Genomic DNA, 17,706 nt, shown 5'->3' with positions numbered 1-17,706 from the left:
TGCGTGGGCGCGGTCCACAGCACGCCGTGCGCGAGGCGGATGTCCGGGCCGGCTGGGCCGGGGCCGCGGACGAGATGGCGGAAGGTGGAGGGTGCCGTGAGCGACCGGATGCGGAGACCCAGAAATCGGAGCTCGGGGCCTTGATGAGGACCACGCTCCAACGAGGGGCGCAGTGGTGAGCGCCAGGCCCGCCGTGCCGCCCTCAAGGCCAGGGGCAGGGGCTCTGGCCCTAAGGCCGGACCCCTCTTTCCCGGCTTGGGTAGGGGCCGGGCGGGGGCGATGTTAGTGACCCTTGCAGGGTGTCCTGAGCCCTGTCCCTCAGGAGAGGAAAGCAGGATCACCTCTGGGAAAGAGTGAAGGTCGTCCCGGCCCATTCAGAGCCCCAGAGAGTGGACCCGGTGGGGGCGAGGGCTGCAGGATGCGGGGAAGGGGGGCGGTGCTCACGGGGACCTTCAGGATGTGAAGAGCCCTTTACCTTCGAGGAATTGCAGTGTGACCTTGAGCGAAGGCGACCACACCTCCCAGACCCTGGTTCCTTACTGTTAAAGCCAGGGTAACCAGTATTTGGCACCCCCGCCTTTTGGGTTGAGAAGAATATCAGAAGTAGATACTTTTGTTACTTGTAAACTGCCGTGCGGGTGCCAAGGTTAGAAGCTGAACAAATGTTTGAGAGCTCCAGGTTACTTTGGTAGTAAATGTCAAAAATAATTGTGGCGGCAGCATTTCGGAGTGGGAGAGGAGGATAGCTTGGAGCCTAGATAAAAAGATTAAAAGTTCAGGGTTTAGAAGAGCAAGTCTGAGACCAGAGGTTTCTTAAATTGTTTAGTAGAAGAGAAGATACTTCGACTAGTTAGATTTCTTGGTAGTCTTATCGTGTGAGAGTAGAAAGCTAGGGCTTGGCTTTGCATTGAACTTGATTGAACGAACATCCGTCTTTAAGAAACTGTGGCTGTGTTGATAATGCCGTTTACAGTAACCGAGAAATTGAGCAGGGAAGGGAAACCTTGGGATTAGGAGGAGTTCAGATAGGGCTTTACAGTGTTCTTCAGCTGGCCAAGCTGTGAAATGCAGGGCAAGCAGAGGAAATTATCCTGCATAGGGGTGATATATGAAGGACACTCAGCAGAACCAGAGGAAATTTGAGATAGACTAAGAACACGCACTAAAAGTGTTTGGAGGGTGCTGTTCAAGGGGTTTGGAGGGAAAAGAGAATTGTAGAGATTTGGATATATTTATGGATCTTTGCGGCCTCTGGGAAGCTGCCTGATCTCTGAGGTTTGTTGGCTATAAAACTTAAAGGACTCACCAATATGATTGTGCTCCCCGCCCCCCGCCCTGAGATTTCCCCCTGCTTCTTAGTTGTAAAACAGCATAGTGATACTTTTTTTTTTTTTTTTTTTTTTTAGCTTATTTATTTTGAGAGAGAGGGAAAGAGAATATGAGCAGGGGAGAGGCAGAGAGAGAGGGAGAAACAAGATTGATCCCAAGCAGGCTCCACAGTGTCAACACATAGCTGGACTTGGGGCTTGAACTCATGAACCGTGAGATCATGATAGCCTAAACCAAGAGTCAGATGCTTAACTGACAGCCACCCCCACACCCCAACAGCATAGTGATACTTTTTAAATATAACCAGAGCAACTTAATAACTAGAGACTAGAAACTATTATATGTCACACCTAGACATCGTTGTATATGCATGTATATGTATACACACACACTTGTTTTAAACACGTAACTTTTATAAAAAAAGTTATGAATTGATTTTTTATTACAAAGTGCCATATTTACAGTTTTAAAATAAAGCCTTTTTCTTAGAAATGTTACAAACATTAATATAGTTTTACAAACTACAACAGTGTGGGGGAATGGCCTGGTTGCTTGACTTCAAATGAAGTTTTTTTGAATCTTAAAAAAGCCTGAGTCTGGGAAAAAATGTATATGCCTATATTTGATAAGAGATTAGTATCCCTTTGTCAGATTACAAAACAGAAGACAGATTTTTACTGATTGGGATATTTTTCTTTTTATGTTTTAGTCTTAATCAAATATTTATCAAGTGCCTTCTATATGCAGGGAGCTAACTCTCTGTGCCTAGATGTCTATAGATACGAAACACATGCATTTTTTAAATATTTTCTTTGGTACTCACAGGAAGTCTGAAGTGTGTGGTGTTATCGCATTTTCAGAAAGAAAATTAACTTAATGCTCTACATGTCAAATAGTGTAACCAAACTGTCTTGGACAAGGACCTCTATAAAGATCATTATGAAATTAATGACTTGCAAACAAGATTTTATTCATAGGAGGACATCATTTATTTATTTATTTATTAAATGAGTAGTAGATATTTTTCTTTTTAATGTTTATTTATTTTTGAGACAGTGCAAGCAGGGGAGGGGCAGAGAGAGAGGGAGATACAGAATCTGAAGCAAGCTCCAGGCTCTGAGCTGTCAGCAGAGAGCTTGAAGTGCGGCTTGAACCCACGAACCGTGAGATCATGACCTGAGCCTAAGTCGGACGCTTAACCAACTGAGCCACCCAGGCACCCCAGAAGGACATCATTTAAAAAAGCCTTTTGAGGTGTGCTTCGGTGGTTCAGTCAGTTAAGCATCCAACCCTTGATTTTGTCTCAGGTCATGATCTCATGGTTTGTGAGTTTGAGCCCTGCGTCAGGCTCTGTGTTAACAGTGTGGAATCAGCTTGGGAATCTCTCAATCTCTCTTTTCCCTGCTCCTCCCCTGCTCACTGTCTCTTTCTCTCTCAAATAAATACGTAAATAAATAAATAAACGTTTATTTAAAAAGGCCTTTTGAAGCCAATCATTTCCTTTTATTTATTCATTAGATATTTATAAATTATAATATAAATATAAATTATTTTTATTTATTTATTTATTTATTTATTTATTTTTATTTTTAAGTAAGCTCTACACTCAACGTGGGGCTTGAACTCACGACCCGGAGATCAAGAGTCACACACTCCACTGACTGAGCCAGCCAGCTGCCCCTATTCATTTTTTCAAAAATCATTTCAGTTTATGGATTTTTTACCTTTGCCAGACCGTGTCTGCCATGTGGGGCCTATTCCAGCTTTTGTTCTTAAGAGTGTGTTTCTGAGTGGGGACTGTGTATTGCTCAGGTGGGAAGACCATAAAAAAAAAAATTAAGAGAGCAGTTGCAGAAACTTACAACCTCAGCTTTTCTGGTATAGTAAATTTTTGTCTGTCTCTAGGTATCTTATTGACAGCCGGTGGTTCAAGCAGTGGAAGAAGTATGTGGGCTTTGACAGCTGGGATATGTACAATGTGGGTGAACACAATCTGTTTCCTGGCCCAATAGATAACTCTGGACTCTTTTCAGGTATAGTATCCCATTGCTTTTCTTTTGTTTAAAAAAATTTTTTTTTAATTCTATTTATTTTGGAGAGAGAGAGAGACAGAGTGTGAGCAGGGGAGGGGCAGAGAGAAAGGGAGACACAGAATCCAAAGCAGGCTCCAGGTTCTGAGCTGTCAGCACAGAGCCCGATGCAGGTCTCGAACCCAGAAACCGTGAGATCATGACCTGAGCCAAAGTCAGACACTTAACTGACCGAGCCACCTAGGTGCCCCCCCGCCCGTCATTGCTTTTCTAACTGAAATATTCCAGGCACGCAGTGGTCTGAGGTGGTGTTTATCAGTAACATGGACATGACAAACCTAACTTTGCTACTATGAGGGGATAGAAACAAGTATCCTTGATTTGTATCTATCAAAGAAGGCTTTGTAGACACTCAGGGAGAGGTTAAGTTACTCTTTTCCTAAACTGCTTCTAAAGAGAGCAGCTTCCAGTATTTTTCTTTTTGCAAATTAGTTCTGCTAGAGATGTCATATTTTAGATTAGCATGTGGAATGGAAAGAATAGGATATCATTTTGAAATTGCATCTGGAATCTGAAATTTGGGCACCAGAATGTTCTGTGTTAACCTTTGCAGTTGAACAAACTGTAGACCTGTCTCATCCATCAAACATTCCTGTGATGGTTGTTTGTCACAGAAGTGGCGTGAGGAGAAGTGGAAGGTAGAGCTACCATCACGATCAGCTCCCAGTGGAAGAAGTGACTGAAAAAGTGATGTGTGACCTACCAGAGCTGGGCTTGTACCTGTAGATGCATTGAGATGACAGTTGGGCTTTCTCAGGCTCTTTTCTGCCTAGCTTTAGACTCAACTTGCAAGCAGGACACAGGTGATCTGTTGATTTTGCCCCAAATCAGAGCAGTAGGAAGATAGACAATACATGAAGCTTGATCCAAGTACCTAACACCAAGCTGGGTATTTTTAAAAATGAGCAGCGCTTCGGGCTCCTGGGTGGTTTAGTTGGTTGAGTGTCTCTTTTTCGACTCAGGTCATGATCCCAGGGTTGTGGGATCAAGCCCCACATTGGGGTCCATGCTCAGCATGGAGCCTGCTTGAGATTCTCCCTTCTCTCTCTCTCTCTCTCTCTCTCTCTCTCTCACTCACTCCTCCCTCACTCCTCCCTCTCCCCCTCTTTCTCTCTCACTCCTCTCTCTCTCTCTCTCTCTCTCTCTCTCTCTCTCTCTCTCTCTCTCAAAAATGCCCAGACTTGTTTTAGTGGAGGTCTAATGACATAATGAATAATTCATGTACTTTGTTTCCTGATGTAGGTCACAGATGGTGGCATCATACCATGAAGTTGCCCTAAGGGAGCACAGCAGTGTATTTGCACTTTTCTTCCCCATGCCCCGCTCTTTTTTATTTTATTTTTTCCAGTAATCTCTAACCCCAACGTGGGACTCAATCTCATGACCCTGAGATCAGGAGTCGCATGCTGTACTGACTGAGGGGGAGACAGAGGATCCAAAGCGGGCTCTGCACTGACAGCAGAGAACCCAACGCAGGGCTTAAAGTAGGACGCTCAACCGACTGAGTCACCCAGGTCCCCATTCTTTTTTTTTTTGAATAGATTTTTTTTTTTTAATGTTTATTTTTGAGAGAGGGAGAAACAGCACAAGCGGGGGAGGGGCAGAGACACAAAATCCGAAACAGGCTCCAGGCTCTGAGCTGTCAGCACAGAGTCTGACGTGGGGCTCAAACTCATGAATGGTGAGATCATGACCTGAGCTGAAGTTGAACTATCAACCAACTAAGTCACCCAAGCGCCCTATGAATAGGAGATTTCTTAATGCTTTTAAAAGTACTAGTGATAAGAATCCTAGGGCTAGAGGGGCTCTCTGAAGTCATTTTGCATGATTTTCAGCTAAGGGCAGGCATTTCTTCCATGGTCCCCCAATTTGATGTCATCTGGCTTTGGCTTGAAACATTTGCTGTGTGCTTAGGAAGTGAGAAGTACATTCTGTTCAGACCCTGCTTCCTTGGAACATTGACAGTGCAGGAATGACCTATCTCATGATTGAGGGTCACCCCTTAGTCCCCAGGCTTTCAGTCACCTGCCAGTCCCAGTCGGGCTGCCTTTCATCTAGGGTCACAGGAGTGGCTGGACGGGGCTCTTGAAAGTGGGGAGGGATGGGGTACAACATGTCCTTGTTTATGTTGTCCACAGAGCACCCCTTTTCTCATTGCCACCTCTGCCCCTCCTGTCTATCAGATGGAATATCTGTGCTTAGGCCAACCAGTGCTCTCATTTCCCCCCTTTATTTGCCACTCTGTTGAAGAAATTTGCAGACTAAATCCCCAATTCAAAACCCCTGTGTGATTTTTTAGCATGATGCCAGTTTTAGGTGAAATTTGAAATTTCCAGTTAAGTGAAATTGAAATCCCAGTTGTGTTTATCCCATTTGCACTGTTGTGTCTAAGAATGACATGTTTGGGAAAATCATCACTGAGCCTTAGATGGGAAAATGCCCTGTGGAAATGATGGGCTTGGGGATGGTGCTGCTGAAAGCTGTGTGTTCTTTTCCCACATTTAAAGGTTTCTGGCTGTTGCTAGGCACAGTATGGATGGCCAGATCTGTGTAGTGCTTAGTGTTGGAAATGAAGAAGGGATATCTCCCCAAGTAAGACAATAAGCGAATAACTTCTGTGAGTTTTAATTTATAAATCAGAGAAAAGTTTGGAATTTAGGTTGTCAGTTTTGGGGGGAAGCATTTGTCTCAAGCAGGCTGATACCAGTGGGTCATCCTTCTGAACAGAAAAGGCCTGGTTTGTCATTGTTAATAATCATGCCAGAGCTGCTGTGGAAAGTGGGTGGCTCTGGGGAGGGGCAGAGAGAGAGGGAGACACAGAATCCAAAGCAGGCTCCAGGCTCTGAGCTGTCAGCACAGAACCCGACGCGGGGCTCAAACTCACGACTGTGAGATCATGACCTGAGCCGAAGTCAGACGCCCAACCGACTGAGCCACCCAGGTGCCCCTTAATTATAATAAAATACACATAACATAAAACTTATCACCTTGACCATTTTTAAGTGTACAGTTCAGTAGTATTAAGCATATTTACATTGTTTTGCAGCCTATGTCCAGAACTTTTTCACCTTGGAAAACTGAAACCCCATACCTATTAAGCAGTAACTCCTAGCCTCTTTTCCTCCAAGCCCCTGGAAACCCCCATTCTACTTTCTGTATCTGAATCTGGCTACCCTAGATACCTCATTTAAGTAGAATCATTCAGTATTTGTTTTCCTGTGACTGCCTTATTTTATTTAGTATATTAGTATAGTATTCTCGGGTTCATCCTCATAGCGAGGTCAGAATTTCCTTCCCTTTTAAAGGTTGAATAATATTCTGCTATAGGTATATACCACATCATGTTTATCCATTCATCCATCTCCCCTTGGTATTCTTGTCCTCCACCGCTGTTTAATTCCTTTCCTATTTCCTTGGAGATGAAATTTCAAGGCAGAGGTGGATCAGATCTGAATTTTGCTCTAAGAAAGGGCAGAAGAGCTGATTGGATAGGGTATAAACTGGTGTTGAGGGGGTAGGTGATGACAAGCCCTGGTCACCTTGTGAATGCTGCTTATGGTTTTAGTTTTTTGTTTTTAACATCGTCTGCCTTGAGTTACGGATGAGTTGCACCATTGTGGGTACTTCTGCTTTCCCAGTTTTGTGGCTTGCGCTACCACAGGAGTGGGTGTTGAAGAGCACAGAGGCTCCCATCTTGGGAGGGGATCAGTCTTTCCTTGATCCAGTTCCTTGGTCCTCAATTGAGGGAGTAGGTTTCAGATCATGAACTTCCACTTCTGACTCCCAATCATGTTGCCTGCCTGTGGTAGGTGCGAGGTGGACGTTTAGCATGTTGGAGTACTACATATTTTCTTCCTTCACAGGGGGTTATCTAGCTAGGTTTTGACTTGGACTGTTGAAAACTAAGAATACCAAATGACTCTTGGTAAAATAAAGTTGACTTCAATGACGTGTTTGTTGCTTTCTTAGTAAATCAGGAGAAGGGTTGCCTGGGTGGCTCAGTTGGTTGAGTGTCTGACTTCAGCTCAGGTCATGAACTCGTGGTTCGTGAGTTCGAGCCCCGCATCGGCTCTGTGCTGACAGGTGGAGCCTGGAGCCTGCGTCAGATACTGTCTCTCTCTCTCTCTCTCTCTCTCTCTGCCCCTTGCCCACTCACACTCTGTCTCTTTCTCTCTCAAAAATAAACAAACATTAAAAAATTATTAGTATTTCAGGAGAAGATGATGTATATATTTTTAGGTGTTTGTTTTATGTATTTTGAGAGTGAGAGAGAACATGTGTGCACAGTGAGCAGGAGATGGGCAGAGAAAGTGGGAGAGAGGATCCAAAGCAGGCTTTGCAATGTTAGCATGCAGCCCAGTGTGGGGCACGAACTCATGAACTGTGAGATCATGACCTGAGCCGAAATCAAGAGTCAGACTCAACCAACTGAGCCACGCCCAGGCACCCCGAGGAGAAGATGGTATTTGACCTCAGTGAAATTTCACTAAGCAGAATGTTATGTTAAATATTCATAATTAACAGTTTTAATTGTGGACTCTGGAAGCACTTTGAAAATGTAAATTGGAGGTTTTCTCTTTTATTCTTCCTTCTCCATTCAATTACAGGAGAAGTACACATTTCTCATAAAATGTTCTGAAAGCATGGCTAAAGACGGCTTTCAGGTCTGCTCTGTGTTATGGCCAGAGACAGAATTTTGGAATTTTGTCCTGTTATTATAAATAATTTTCTTGTTTCTGAAAACTACGTAAGAATCCTGTAAAACAAACATTTCTGAGAGAAGAGCAGTGAGTTATGAGCTGTTTTCTTTTTTCAGATCCGGAGAGTCAGACCTTGAAAGAACATTTAATTGATGAATTGGATTATGTATTGGTCCCAACCGAGGCCTGGAATAAATTACTCAACTGGTATGGCTGTGTAGAAGGCCAGCAGCCCATTGTCAGAAAAGTGAGTACATGAATTGTCACAGCTGTTCGTCAGTGTCTGTTAGTGCTCCTTGGGGGCCACTGACTAGAGTTGGTTTCCTGGGGTACTGGATGTGCCTAAGTGGTTGAGTAGAGGTGTTTGAGGCCTTGTTTCTGGTTCTCTTTAGGGAATTGTGATCGTGAGTGGTGGTGAGTGAGGCTGCTCACTTGGGGTGTTATAGTGAGTGGCCTCCAAACATCAGAGCTGCCCAATGGCTTGGGGTGTGTCCAGCAGTGCCATGAGAGCACTTTCTGGAAGGCTGTATGAGAGAAAGTTTACTTGGGGTCATAGGGACCTACGGTAATGTACCGCTTCCTGTTTATCTTAAAACTTTTCTGAAACTGCTTTTGCCTCTGTGTTTAAGAGTCTTTGGCCACATTGTTGAATGTCTCAAAAAGCAGGTGTTTATAAGCCAGAGAATAGCCTCTTGAGGGAAACAGGCTATGGGATAGACACCTGGATTCCTAACCCCTCTGGTAGATGGGACTCATGAGAAGACCGCCCACCCTGACTCCCATAGTTGTTTGCTTGTCCTACCAGAGGGAAAATCACAAGATCCCACATGCCTGCTGATAGGTAGCCATTGAGTAAATTTCTCACTGTCTGGTTTGTAGTTCCCCTTCTTAGAGTAGGAAAGAACTGCAATCCTGAGGCCATGCTTCTAAGGATCACTGTTCGGGGCCAGAGCTACCTTCTTTTCCAGCTAGAAACCTGGGCCCCTGAGAGGGGTTAGGGATCAAAAAGTTGGGGGCATGCCACTGTCCTGCAGATGTCTCCTAATGCCCACAGTGTTGCCATATGGTGAGTGTTCGGCTGCCTCAGGGATTTAACTATATTCTCTAGTCCTCTCATTTGACAAACCTTGAAAAGGAGACATCATGATCCTGATTTAGAGATGAACAATGGCTTCCCTGTTGTGCAGTGTTGTTCCATCCGGACGCTTTTCCTCATGAGTGGGAAAAAGATTTTTAAACTCCTAGGACGGATGCCAGTGGCTTTAAAAATCTGATCACTTAGGGAAACTGATAACTGTGTGAATTCTGCCTTTTACCACTGACAAAACCTATTGCTTCCAAGACTGCCGGTGTGGAACCCCTGCTCCTTCACCTGTGCCTCTTACTTGCAGGTTGTGGAGCACGGCCTGTTTGTCAAACACTGCAAAGTGGAGGTGTATTTGCTGGAACTGAAGCTCTGTGAGAATAGTGACCCCACCAATGTGCTGAGTTGCCATTTCAGCAAGGCAGACACCATTGGTGAGTAGCCGGGCTGGGGTCCCAGGTATCCATTGGGAGAGTGCAGGGCATTGTGGCTAATGGGAGGGAAGCCAGGCACCCCCTTCAGAATTGTTACCCATATAGTCTCAGGTTGTGGTTACCAGTCCTGACGTGGGAGCCTGCTCTCAGAGAGAGCCAAGCCTGGGAATCGTGTTCTGTGAAACACCTGGCATGGCCCCTGCCCATTTGACATACGGTGGTAAAGATGAGGAAATGCAGATTCAGAGAGGTCAAAGTAACTTAAAAAATCTTTGTGAGAAAGTGACAGGGCTAGTATTTGAAACCACATGGGTCTTAACTTCAAAGATAAGTTTTCTCACCTTTCTGTATTGTTGATATGCTATGTAAATGGGACCCACATCCTCAAAGAAGGAGGAGCATAGAGAAAGTTTCTAGGTATGTGAGTGCGAGAAGATGCCAGTGGAAGATGTGTGGCCTTAGGAGTCGCCATGGGGCTGAGGTCAGTCAGAACTTTTGGTCCAAAGCACCCTGTGACCCTCTGAACAGGAAGGAGGATGAGCAATTGCCCGGTATGGGTACCTTTAGCCTTGCATCTGGAGAAGGCCTTGAGTGATCTTTCTGCTTGTCCTTAGCAACCATCGAGAAGGAGATGCGGAAGCTGTTCAACATCCCTGCTGAGCGTGAAACACGGCTGTGGAACAAATACATGAGCAACACTTATGAGCAGCTGAGCAAGCTAGACAACACTGTCCAGGATGCGGGGCTGTACCAGGGTCAGGTAGGAGGGCTCAGGCCATGCCCCAGCAGGCAGCTCTGCCAGATACCTGCCAGACATCTGGTTCTGAGCACATTAGCAGTGAGGTGCTTTGCATATTCCTTATATGGTTTTCCCTTTCACTCAGGTGCTAGTAATTGAGCCCCAAAATGAAGATGGCACATGGCCGAGGCAGACCTTGCAGTCAAAGTAAGTGAACTCTTTCTCCCTTGTGGGTGGGCACACAGGTGTAAGAGAGACGCTGTTTCCTAAAGCAGTTATTGTGCTAAGAAAAATTTTTGGGGAGTCAGATGAAGAAACATGCTATTTCATATCCAGAGTCTGTAATCCTGGCCTTGGGTGAGCAGTGTGCTGGGCAGCCGTCTGAGGAAAGCTGTCAAGGTGTGTGAACAAGATGGTGAGCCTCTCCTTGTTGAGAATGAGAGAAGGAATAGAAGGGGCCCAGATCTGGGAATGCTTTTCTGCCAAGAGGTGGCTTTGTTTTTGTCAAGGCCATTCATTTTCTCCACCTGTGGTGAGAGGCTTGGATGGGAAAGAAGAGGGCTCAGGCATGGGATCTTGTATGACTTAAAGGTAGTAGTTTGATCCCACCCCGCTTTTTAACCATGGGCCTGTTAGTCATTGTTGCTTACTCAGGGAATGTTGCTAAACTGGGACCCCAGGCATCTCTGTCTCAGGAGAGGTTTGTGGGTGGTGTGGAATTATGCATGTCCTGAGAAGGGGACAGAAAGGAAACATGAGTTTTTCTTTTTCTTTTTTTTTTTTTAGTTTATTTATTTGTTTTGTTTTGGTTTTTTTATTTTAAAAAAAAATTTTTTTTTTAACGTTTATTCATTTTTGAGACAGAGAGAGACAGAGCATGAACGGGGGAGGGTCAGAGAGAGGGAGACACAGAATCCGAAATAGGCTCCAGGCTCCGAGCTGTCAGCACAGAGCCCAACGCGGGGCTTGAACTCACGGACTGCGAGATTGTGACCTGAGCCAAAGTCGGCCGCTCAACCGACTGAGCCACCCAGGCGCCCCGTATTTATTTATTTTGAGAGAGAGACAGTACGAGTTGGGGAGGGGCAGAGAGAGAGAGAGAGAGAATATGAATGAATGAATCCCAGACAGGCTCCACACCTTCAGCATGGAGCCCGACGCAGGGCCCAAACCCACAAACCCACAAGATCATGACCTGAGCCGAAACCAAAAGTCGGATGCTTAACCGACTGAGCCACCCAGGTGCCCCATGTTTTTTTATGGTAGCAGGTGGGGGGATTGTGTCTGTGGTCTGATAGTTATGGGGACAGTGTAGGTCTTTACTCTCTTCCTTCAGTTAGGTCTTGGACAGGGACTATTTCATAGTGATGGGCTCGTAGCTCCTTTGAGAGTCATGAAAGCTACCTGCTCTCTCTTGAGAAACACTCAAGAAGACACAGCGTTTTGCCAACAATCTCAAGGGTTTTACAGATACTCTAGCCATGGACTCCAGTTTTAGAAACCCTGGTCACCAGTTCCTGACAAATTGACAAAATAGCTGTGGTAGGCAGGATAATACCACCCTCCATGTCCACATCCTAATCCCCTAGAACCTTTGAATATGTTAGGTTACATGGCAAAAGTGATTAAGATGTGATTAAGGGTCTTGAGATGGGGAGATTATCCTGGATTATCTGGATGGGCCCCATGTAATCACAGGATGGACGAGGGAGATGAGAGTCAGAGAAGGAGATGTGGGGACAGAGCAGAGTCCAACTGATGAAATGGGAGAAAGACTTCACTGGCCATGAGCCAGGGAATGTGGGCAGCCTTAAGAAGTCCCTAGAGCCTCCACAAAGGAATACAGCTCTTGATTTTAGCTCAGTGAGAGTCATTTTGGATTTCTGACCTGCAAAATTGTTAAGATAATAAATTTGCATTGCGTGTGCGGTTTTTTTTTTAATATAAATTCAGTTTATTCATAAATTTGTGTTGTTTTAAGCCAGTAAATTTTTGGTAATTTGGACAACAGTAATTGGAAGGCTAGCCTTGGCTGCTGACTCCCTTCTTGGAACTGGAAATGCCACAGAACTGAGAGAAAATAACATTAAAAACTGTGAGGAACCCCTGGGGAGACAGAAGGTGATTGGATTCCAGTCTGTGAGGTAGGGTTGACAGTTTGGAGCAGAAGAGGCTGGATATACTGGTCAAGGGAGACTGTTAGAGTTCTGCCTTTTTCTCTTCCCAGTGCTGCTTCTCCCCATCCCTTCCACACCCTAGGGTCCCAGATTCCAGTCAAGGGAGATGGCTTTTGGAAAAGAACAGTGTCTCCTTGTATTTGCCTAAAGGTTAGAGTTTCTCTGCAAAGTGTGGCCAGTGGCCAGTGGGCCCAGAGTGGGATTCCTGAGGTACATTCCCTTCCCCACTCCCCTAATGGCACCAGGTACTGTTCTAGATACTGAGGATGTAGCAGTAAATAAAGTCTCCATCCTCAAAGAGAAGTAAATGACAAATAAGAAAAATCCACATGGGGAAAAATCAGGGAAGAAAATCAGCAGGTATAGGCTTTGGGAAGAGGCAGATTTAAATAGGATAATGGGGAGGCCCCACTGAGGTGCCATTTGAACACAGTTATGAAGGAGGTGAAGGAATCAGCAGTGAGTGGAGTGCTTATTAAGAATAACATTGTGAGGCAAAGGCGCCAGCAGCAGTGGAAGTTCTGAGGCAGAAGCAGGCTTTGTTGAAGACCAACAGGAGTTTGTTGTGGCTGTGGTGCCAGGAGTGATGGCAGGAGCTTTTGGGGGAAGGTGGTAGGCCCCGTTGACGGTTCTAGCTGTGCCTCTGGGGGAGGTAAGGAGCTCCTTGGAGGAGGTGTGGTAAAGGGGAGAGATCTCACCTGGTGGGATCTCACCTGGTGAACAGCTCAGAGGGAGCCATAATGAGAAGCTGACCAGTATAGTTGGAATGAAAGGAAAATGGCAGATTGACAGCCCGTGCTAGTGGGAGCATAATTCATGTTCCCAGCCTCATAGGAGGATGGAGTAAGCATAAAGAATACCATCAAGGAAAGGAGGAGGTGGGTACGTGAAACAGGAACAGGGTGGCATTCTTGGGAACAAAGAATTCAGGAGATGGGTTGAGTAGCAGAATGGATGTAACTGAAGCTGAATGAACAAGTTGGAAGGTCAAGTTGAAGAATTCTAGAAAGCATTAGGAGGGATGAAGAGATGAAAGATAGGAGAAGCAAAATGCTATAGGATGAGGGTAGAAGTGGCAGTATTCGTATCTCAGAAGCAGAGAGGAAATGACTGGAGCAAGGGGAAGAAAATGTTTGAGGATAAAATGACCAAGAGTTTCTCAGAGATCACAAAAGAGGAAAGATCTGAAATTTAAAGAATGCTAAACACAGATGGAAGGAAGAAAGCCCACCCCTAGACACACTAGAGTAAAAGTTTAACAATGGAGATGTAGAGAAAATTCCACATCTTATTGAAAGAAAAAGTCACAAAGGAATAAGAAGCAGATTAGTATCAAACTTCTCAGTAGCACCAGTAGATCTGAGAGCTACTTTGTCAGTGTCAAAATAACTTTCTTAAAATATATATGTGTATGCGTGTGTGTACATATATACATGTATGTATATATATGAATATATTTTATATATACAAATATGTATATAATGCATGTATATTATATATATATTCTATATATATGTATAATATATATAATATGCTTATTTGAGAGACAGAGAGTGTGCATGGGGTGGGGGGGGAGAGAGAGAGAGAGAGAGAATGAATCTCAAGCAGGCTCCACACTGTCAGTGCAGAGCCTGACACGGCTGAAACCCACAGCCAAAATTAAGAGTCGGACGCTTAATCTACTGAGCCACACAGGTGCCCCAAAAGTAAAATTTTAAAAGCAGAATTTTATACCCTACAAAACTATTACTTAAATGTAAAGATGAAATAATTTTTTTCTTTAGCGTAGATGACCTTGGAAGATTTTCCACACAGAGCTCCTATGTGGAAGCTACTGTTAGAACTCAGGCGCTTGCAGTAAAATCCATAACGTGTGAGAGAGAGCACATACCTAGGAAAATATTCTGTTGGCCAGAAAAGCAAGGGCTTTGTGATTTTGGAGTAAGCAAAGATTTTTGACACAAGAGAGAAGACACGGCACCACAAACCACGGAGGAGGAAATGGATAAAGGGGGTGACTTTTAAGTTAAGAACTTCTGTTCATCAAAGCATAAAAAGGCTAGCCACAGCGTGAGAAAAGATACCTGCAATACATATGTCTGACAAATTGCTTTTATCCAGAAGTTTGAAGAAATGCCTTAAGTCAGTAAGAAAAAGACAACTCCATTAGTAGAAGGGGCAAAAAATCTTTAACAGTTACTTTATAAAAGAGGATGTCCAATGGCTTGTGAGCTTATGGAGAGGTGTCAACCTCAGCAGTCATCCAGAGATGGCAAATTAAAACCACAACACAGTGCTTCTGCACACCCACCAGAATGGATTAATGAAAAAGATGGACAGTACCAAGTGATGTTGAGGTGTGGAGCACCCCAAATTGTTGACCCTGCCGATGGGGCATATAAATTGGTGTGATTTTAGAAGACTTGGCAACCCATGCTAAATGAAGAATTCTGTGTATTTATTCTGTAACTCAACGATCCACTCCTAGGCATACTGCCAACAGAAATACATCTCATGTTCACTTAAAGATAAGTTCAAAGATGTTCACAACAGCACTGCTTATCATACTCACTGGAGTTAACCCAGATGTCCATCCACCAAAATAGAGTGGATAGGTTAATTGAGGCATAGTCACACAGTGGAATTCTGTAGGGCCTCGACAACATTGAGTGTCATGACCAATGCTGAATGAGAGAAGCCAGACATAAAGCAGCATACTGTATTCTCTTGATAGGAAGTTTAAGAACAGGCAAAGCTCATCTAGGGGGCTCAAGGTCATGGTAGTGGTTAGCTGTGGGAAGAATCGTAACTAAAGGGAGTATGAAGAGGACACCAGAGGTTTAGTGCTGTCCTGCTTCAGAGTCAGGGTTCTGGTTATATAGATGTATTCACTTGATGAAAATTTCTTGATTTTTTACTTAGGTGGTTTATGCATTCTCTATGTAATTCTTTGCTAAAAAGTTTAATAAGAAGAAAAATTTAAGAAAGCAATCCATTAGCAAAAGCAGTCCAGAAGTATATTCTGGGTAATCCCAACATGGAAGGCAAGTGAGGAAATGGGAGGCAGTAAAAAGCAGAGAGAGATGGGAATGTCATCCGCCCTTTCTCTTGTGGAGAAATGTAGATAAAGTTTAAGTAATTGATAGGGAAAAATAAAAATAGTTACAGGTCCTAATAAGTTAATGGAGTAACTGCCAGAAATCTAAAATAGAATGTATATCTTTGAAATACACTGTGTCGATTAGGAAAGGTTTGCTGGCAGTTAAGAAAGACTAGACGATCAGTTTGTGAAGAAAGATGCTGAGGTCTTTCCAAAAAGAACTTCTGAGATGGGTGGTCCAGTGCTGGTATCATTAGTAACCCAGCTGCTCTATTGTGTTGCCCTACCGTGTGCAGCTTCTACTTCAAAGGTAGCCCCCTGTGGGTCCAGGATCCTGGAGCTGCAGTGGTTACACCTGCATTCAAGTAGCAAGGAGGAAGAAGCAGGAGGGACATAACCCTTCCTTTTAAGGAAATTTCCCAGAAGTCACACATCCTTTTGCATCTTTTTGGTCAATAATAAGACCATAGCTGGCTTCAAGGGAGGCTGGAAAATGCTGTTTAGCAAAGGTGCAAGGTGTCTAACTAAAAATTGGGGATCAAAAACTAAGGAAGAAGAGCAGAATAGCTTATTGGGAGGCAAAAGGGGAAAATAAATCCCTCTTTTTCTTGTCTACTCTACCAATTCCTATGGTCACCAAATGTGTGTGGGTTTTCTCCCCACACCATCCAGTTCTCTGACACCAGCTGGGTGTTCTGGAATTTCACTAAATTCTGACACTACCTACCTGGAGGTAGCATCAGATCCCACAGGTTAAGGGCTCAGTCCAATCAGACTGGCCCATTTTATTTTATTTTTTTAAATGTTTTTTTTCAACGTTTTTTATTTATTCTTGGGACAGAGAGAGACAGAGCATGAACGGGGGAGGGGCAGAGAGAGAGGGAGACACAGAATCGGAAACAGGCTCCAGGCTCCGAGCCATCAGCCCAGAGCCCGACGCGGGGCTCGAACTCACGGACCGCGAGATGGTGACATGGCTGAAGTCGGACGCTTAACCGACTGCGCCACCCAGGCGCCCCCAGACTGGCCCATTTTAGATCCCAGTTCTAAGTCCAGGTTGTTACCTGTGCTTGGGTCACTGGCTATAAATCACAGGTTCCCATGATCCCTCCTTGGGCTCAGTAGTTTGCTAGAATAGTTTACAGAACTCAGGGAAACAGTTTATTCACTAGATGACCAGTTTGTTACAAAAGGCTATAACCTGGGAACGGTGAGATGGAAGAAGAACCAGGTGGTTATAGGGAAGGGGTGAAGAGCTGCTATGCCCTGTTCAGGCATGCCATCCTTCTAGCACCTCCACATGTTCACCAACCTGGAAGCTCTCCAAAATTCCCATACTTCAGGGATTTTTGTGGAGGTCTCAGTAAGTAGGCATGATTGATTAAATCATTTGGCCGTTGGTAACTGAATTCAGATTGCCAACCCTTATTGCCTCCTCAAGGGTGGGGGTGTGTGGCTGTAAGTTCCAACCCTCTAATCACATGGTTAGATCTCCTGGCAACTGGCCCCCATTCTTTGTGATTTTCCAAAAGTGATTAATAAAAACTGAGGTGTGGTTGAAAAGTGCTTGTTGGAAATAACATGACAACTCCTTTCACTTTTATCACCTTGAAACTATTTCAGGAACCAAGGACAAAAAAACACAAATATAACAAAAGATGCTTCCATTGCTCTTATCACTGAGGAAATTACAAGTGTTTTAGGGGCTGTGTACCAGGAATTTTGAACAAGATCAAAAATATATTTATTATTGGGGCGCCTGGGTGGCTCGGTCGGTTAAGCGTCTGACTTCGGCTCAGGTCATGATCTCGCGGTCCATGAGTTCGAGCCCCGCGTCGGGCTCTGTGCTGACAGCTCAGAGCCTGGAGCCCGTTTCAGATTCTGTGTCTCCCTCTCTCTGACCCTCCCCCATTCGTGCTCGCTCTCTGTCTCAAAAATAAATAAACGTTAAAAAAAATTAAAAAAAAAATGTATATATATTTATTATAAACCACAGCACCCTAGGATACAACTAGGAAACTGTCACACCTAAGAAGGGAAATTGAGGGCAAAA

At 44.4% G+C, this 17,706-nt stretch overlaps 1 protein-coding gene across 8 annotated transcripts in view; it reads left to right on the top strand.

Moving 5' to 3' along the window:
- The window catches only part of USP4 (ubiquitin specific peptidase 4), a 47,923-nt gene continuing 30,217 nt past the window's right edge, over positions 1-17,706 (top strand). For 5 of the 8 annotated variants that reach the window (XR_007459843.1, XM_049640445.1, XM_049640447.1 and 2 more), the window contains exons 1-6: positions 1-175; positions 3,235-3,362; positions 8,236-8,366; positions 9,511-9,637; positions 10,252-10,397; positions 10,522-10,583. Coding sequence is in view for 7 of the 8 variants with exons in the window: in XM_049640445.1 (XP_049496402.1) it covers positions 75-175; positions 3,235-3,362; positions 8,236-8,366; positions 9,511-9,637; positions 10,252-10,397; positions 10,522-10,583 (695 nt within the window). In the remaining variant the exon portion in view is untranslated. Of the gene's footprint in view, positions 176-3,234; positions 3,363-8,235; positions 8,367-8,540; positions 8,685-9,510; positions 9,638-10,251; positions 10,398-10,521; positions 10,584-17,706 lie in introns of those variants that run through there. The other 3 variants (XM_049640446.1, XM_049640444.1, XM_049640448.1) reach the window with 2 other exon arrangements.

Source organism: Panthera uncia, chromosome A2 (genome assembly GCF_023721935.1).
Source record: "Panthera uncia isolate 11264 chromosome A2, Puncia_PCG_1.0, whole genome shotgun sequence".
Classification (NCBI taxonomy): domain Eukaryota; kingdom Metazoa; phylum Chordata; class Mammalia; order Carnivora; family Felidae; genus Panthera; species Panthera uncia.
The sequence above is the reverse complement of the archived record's forward strand: the minus strand, read 5'-3'. Positions and strand labels throughout refer to the sequence as shown.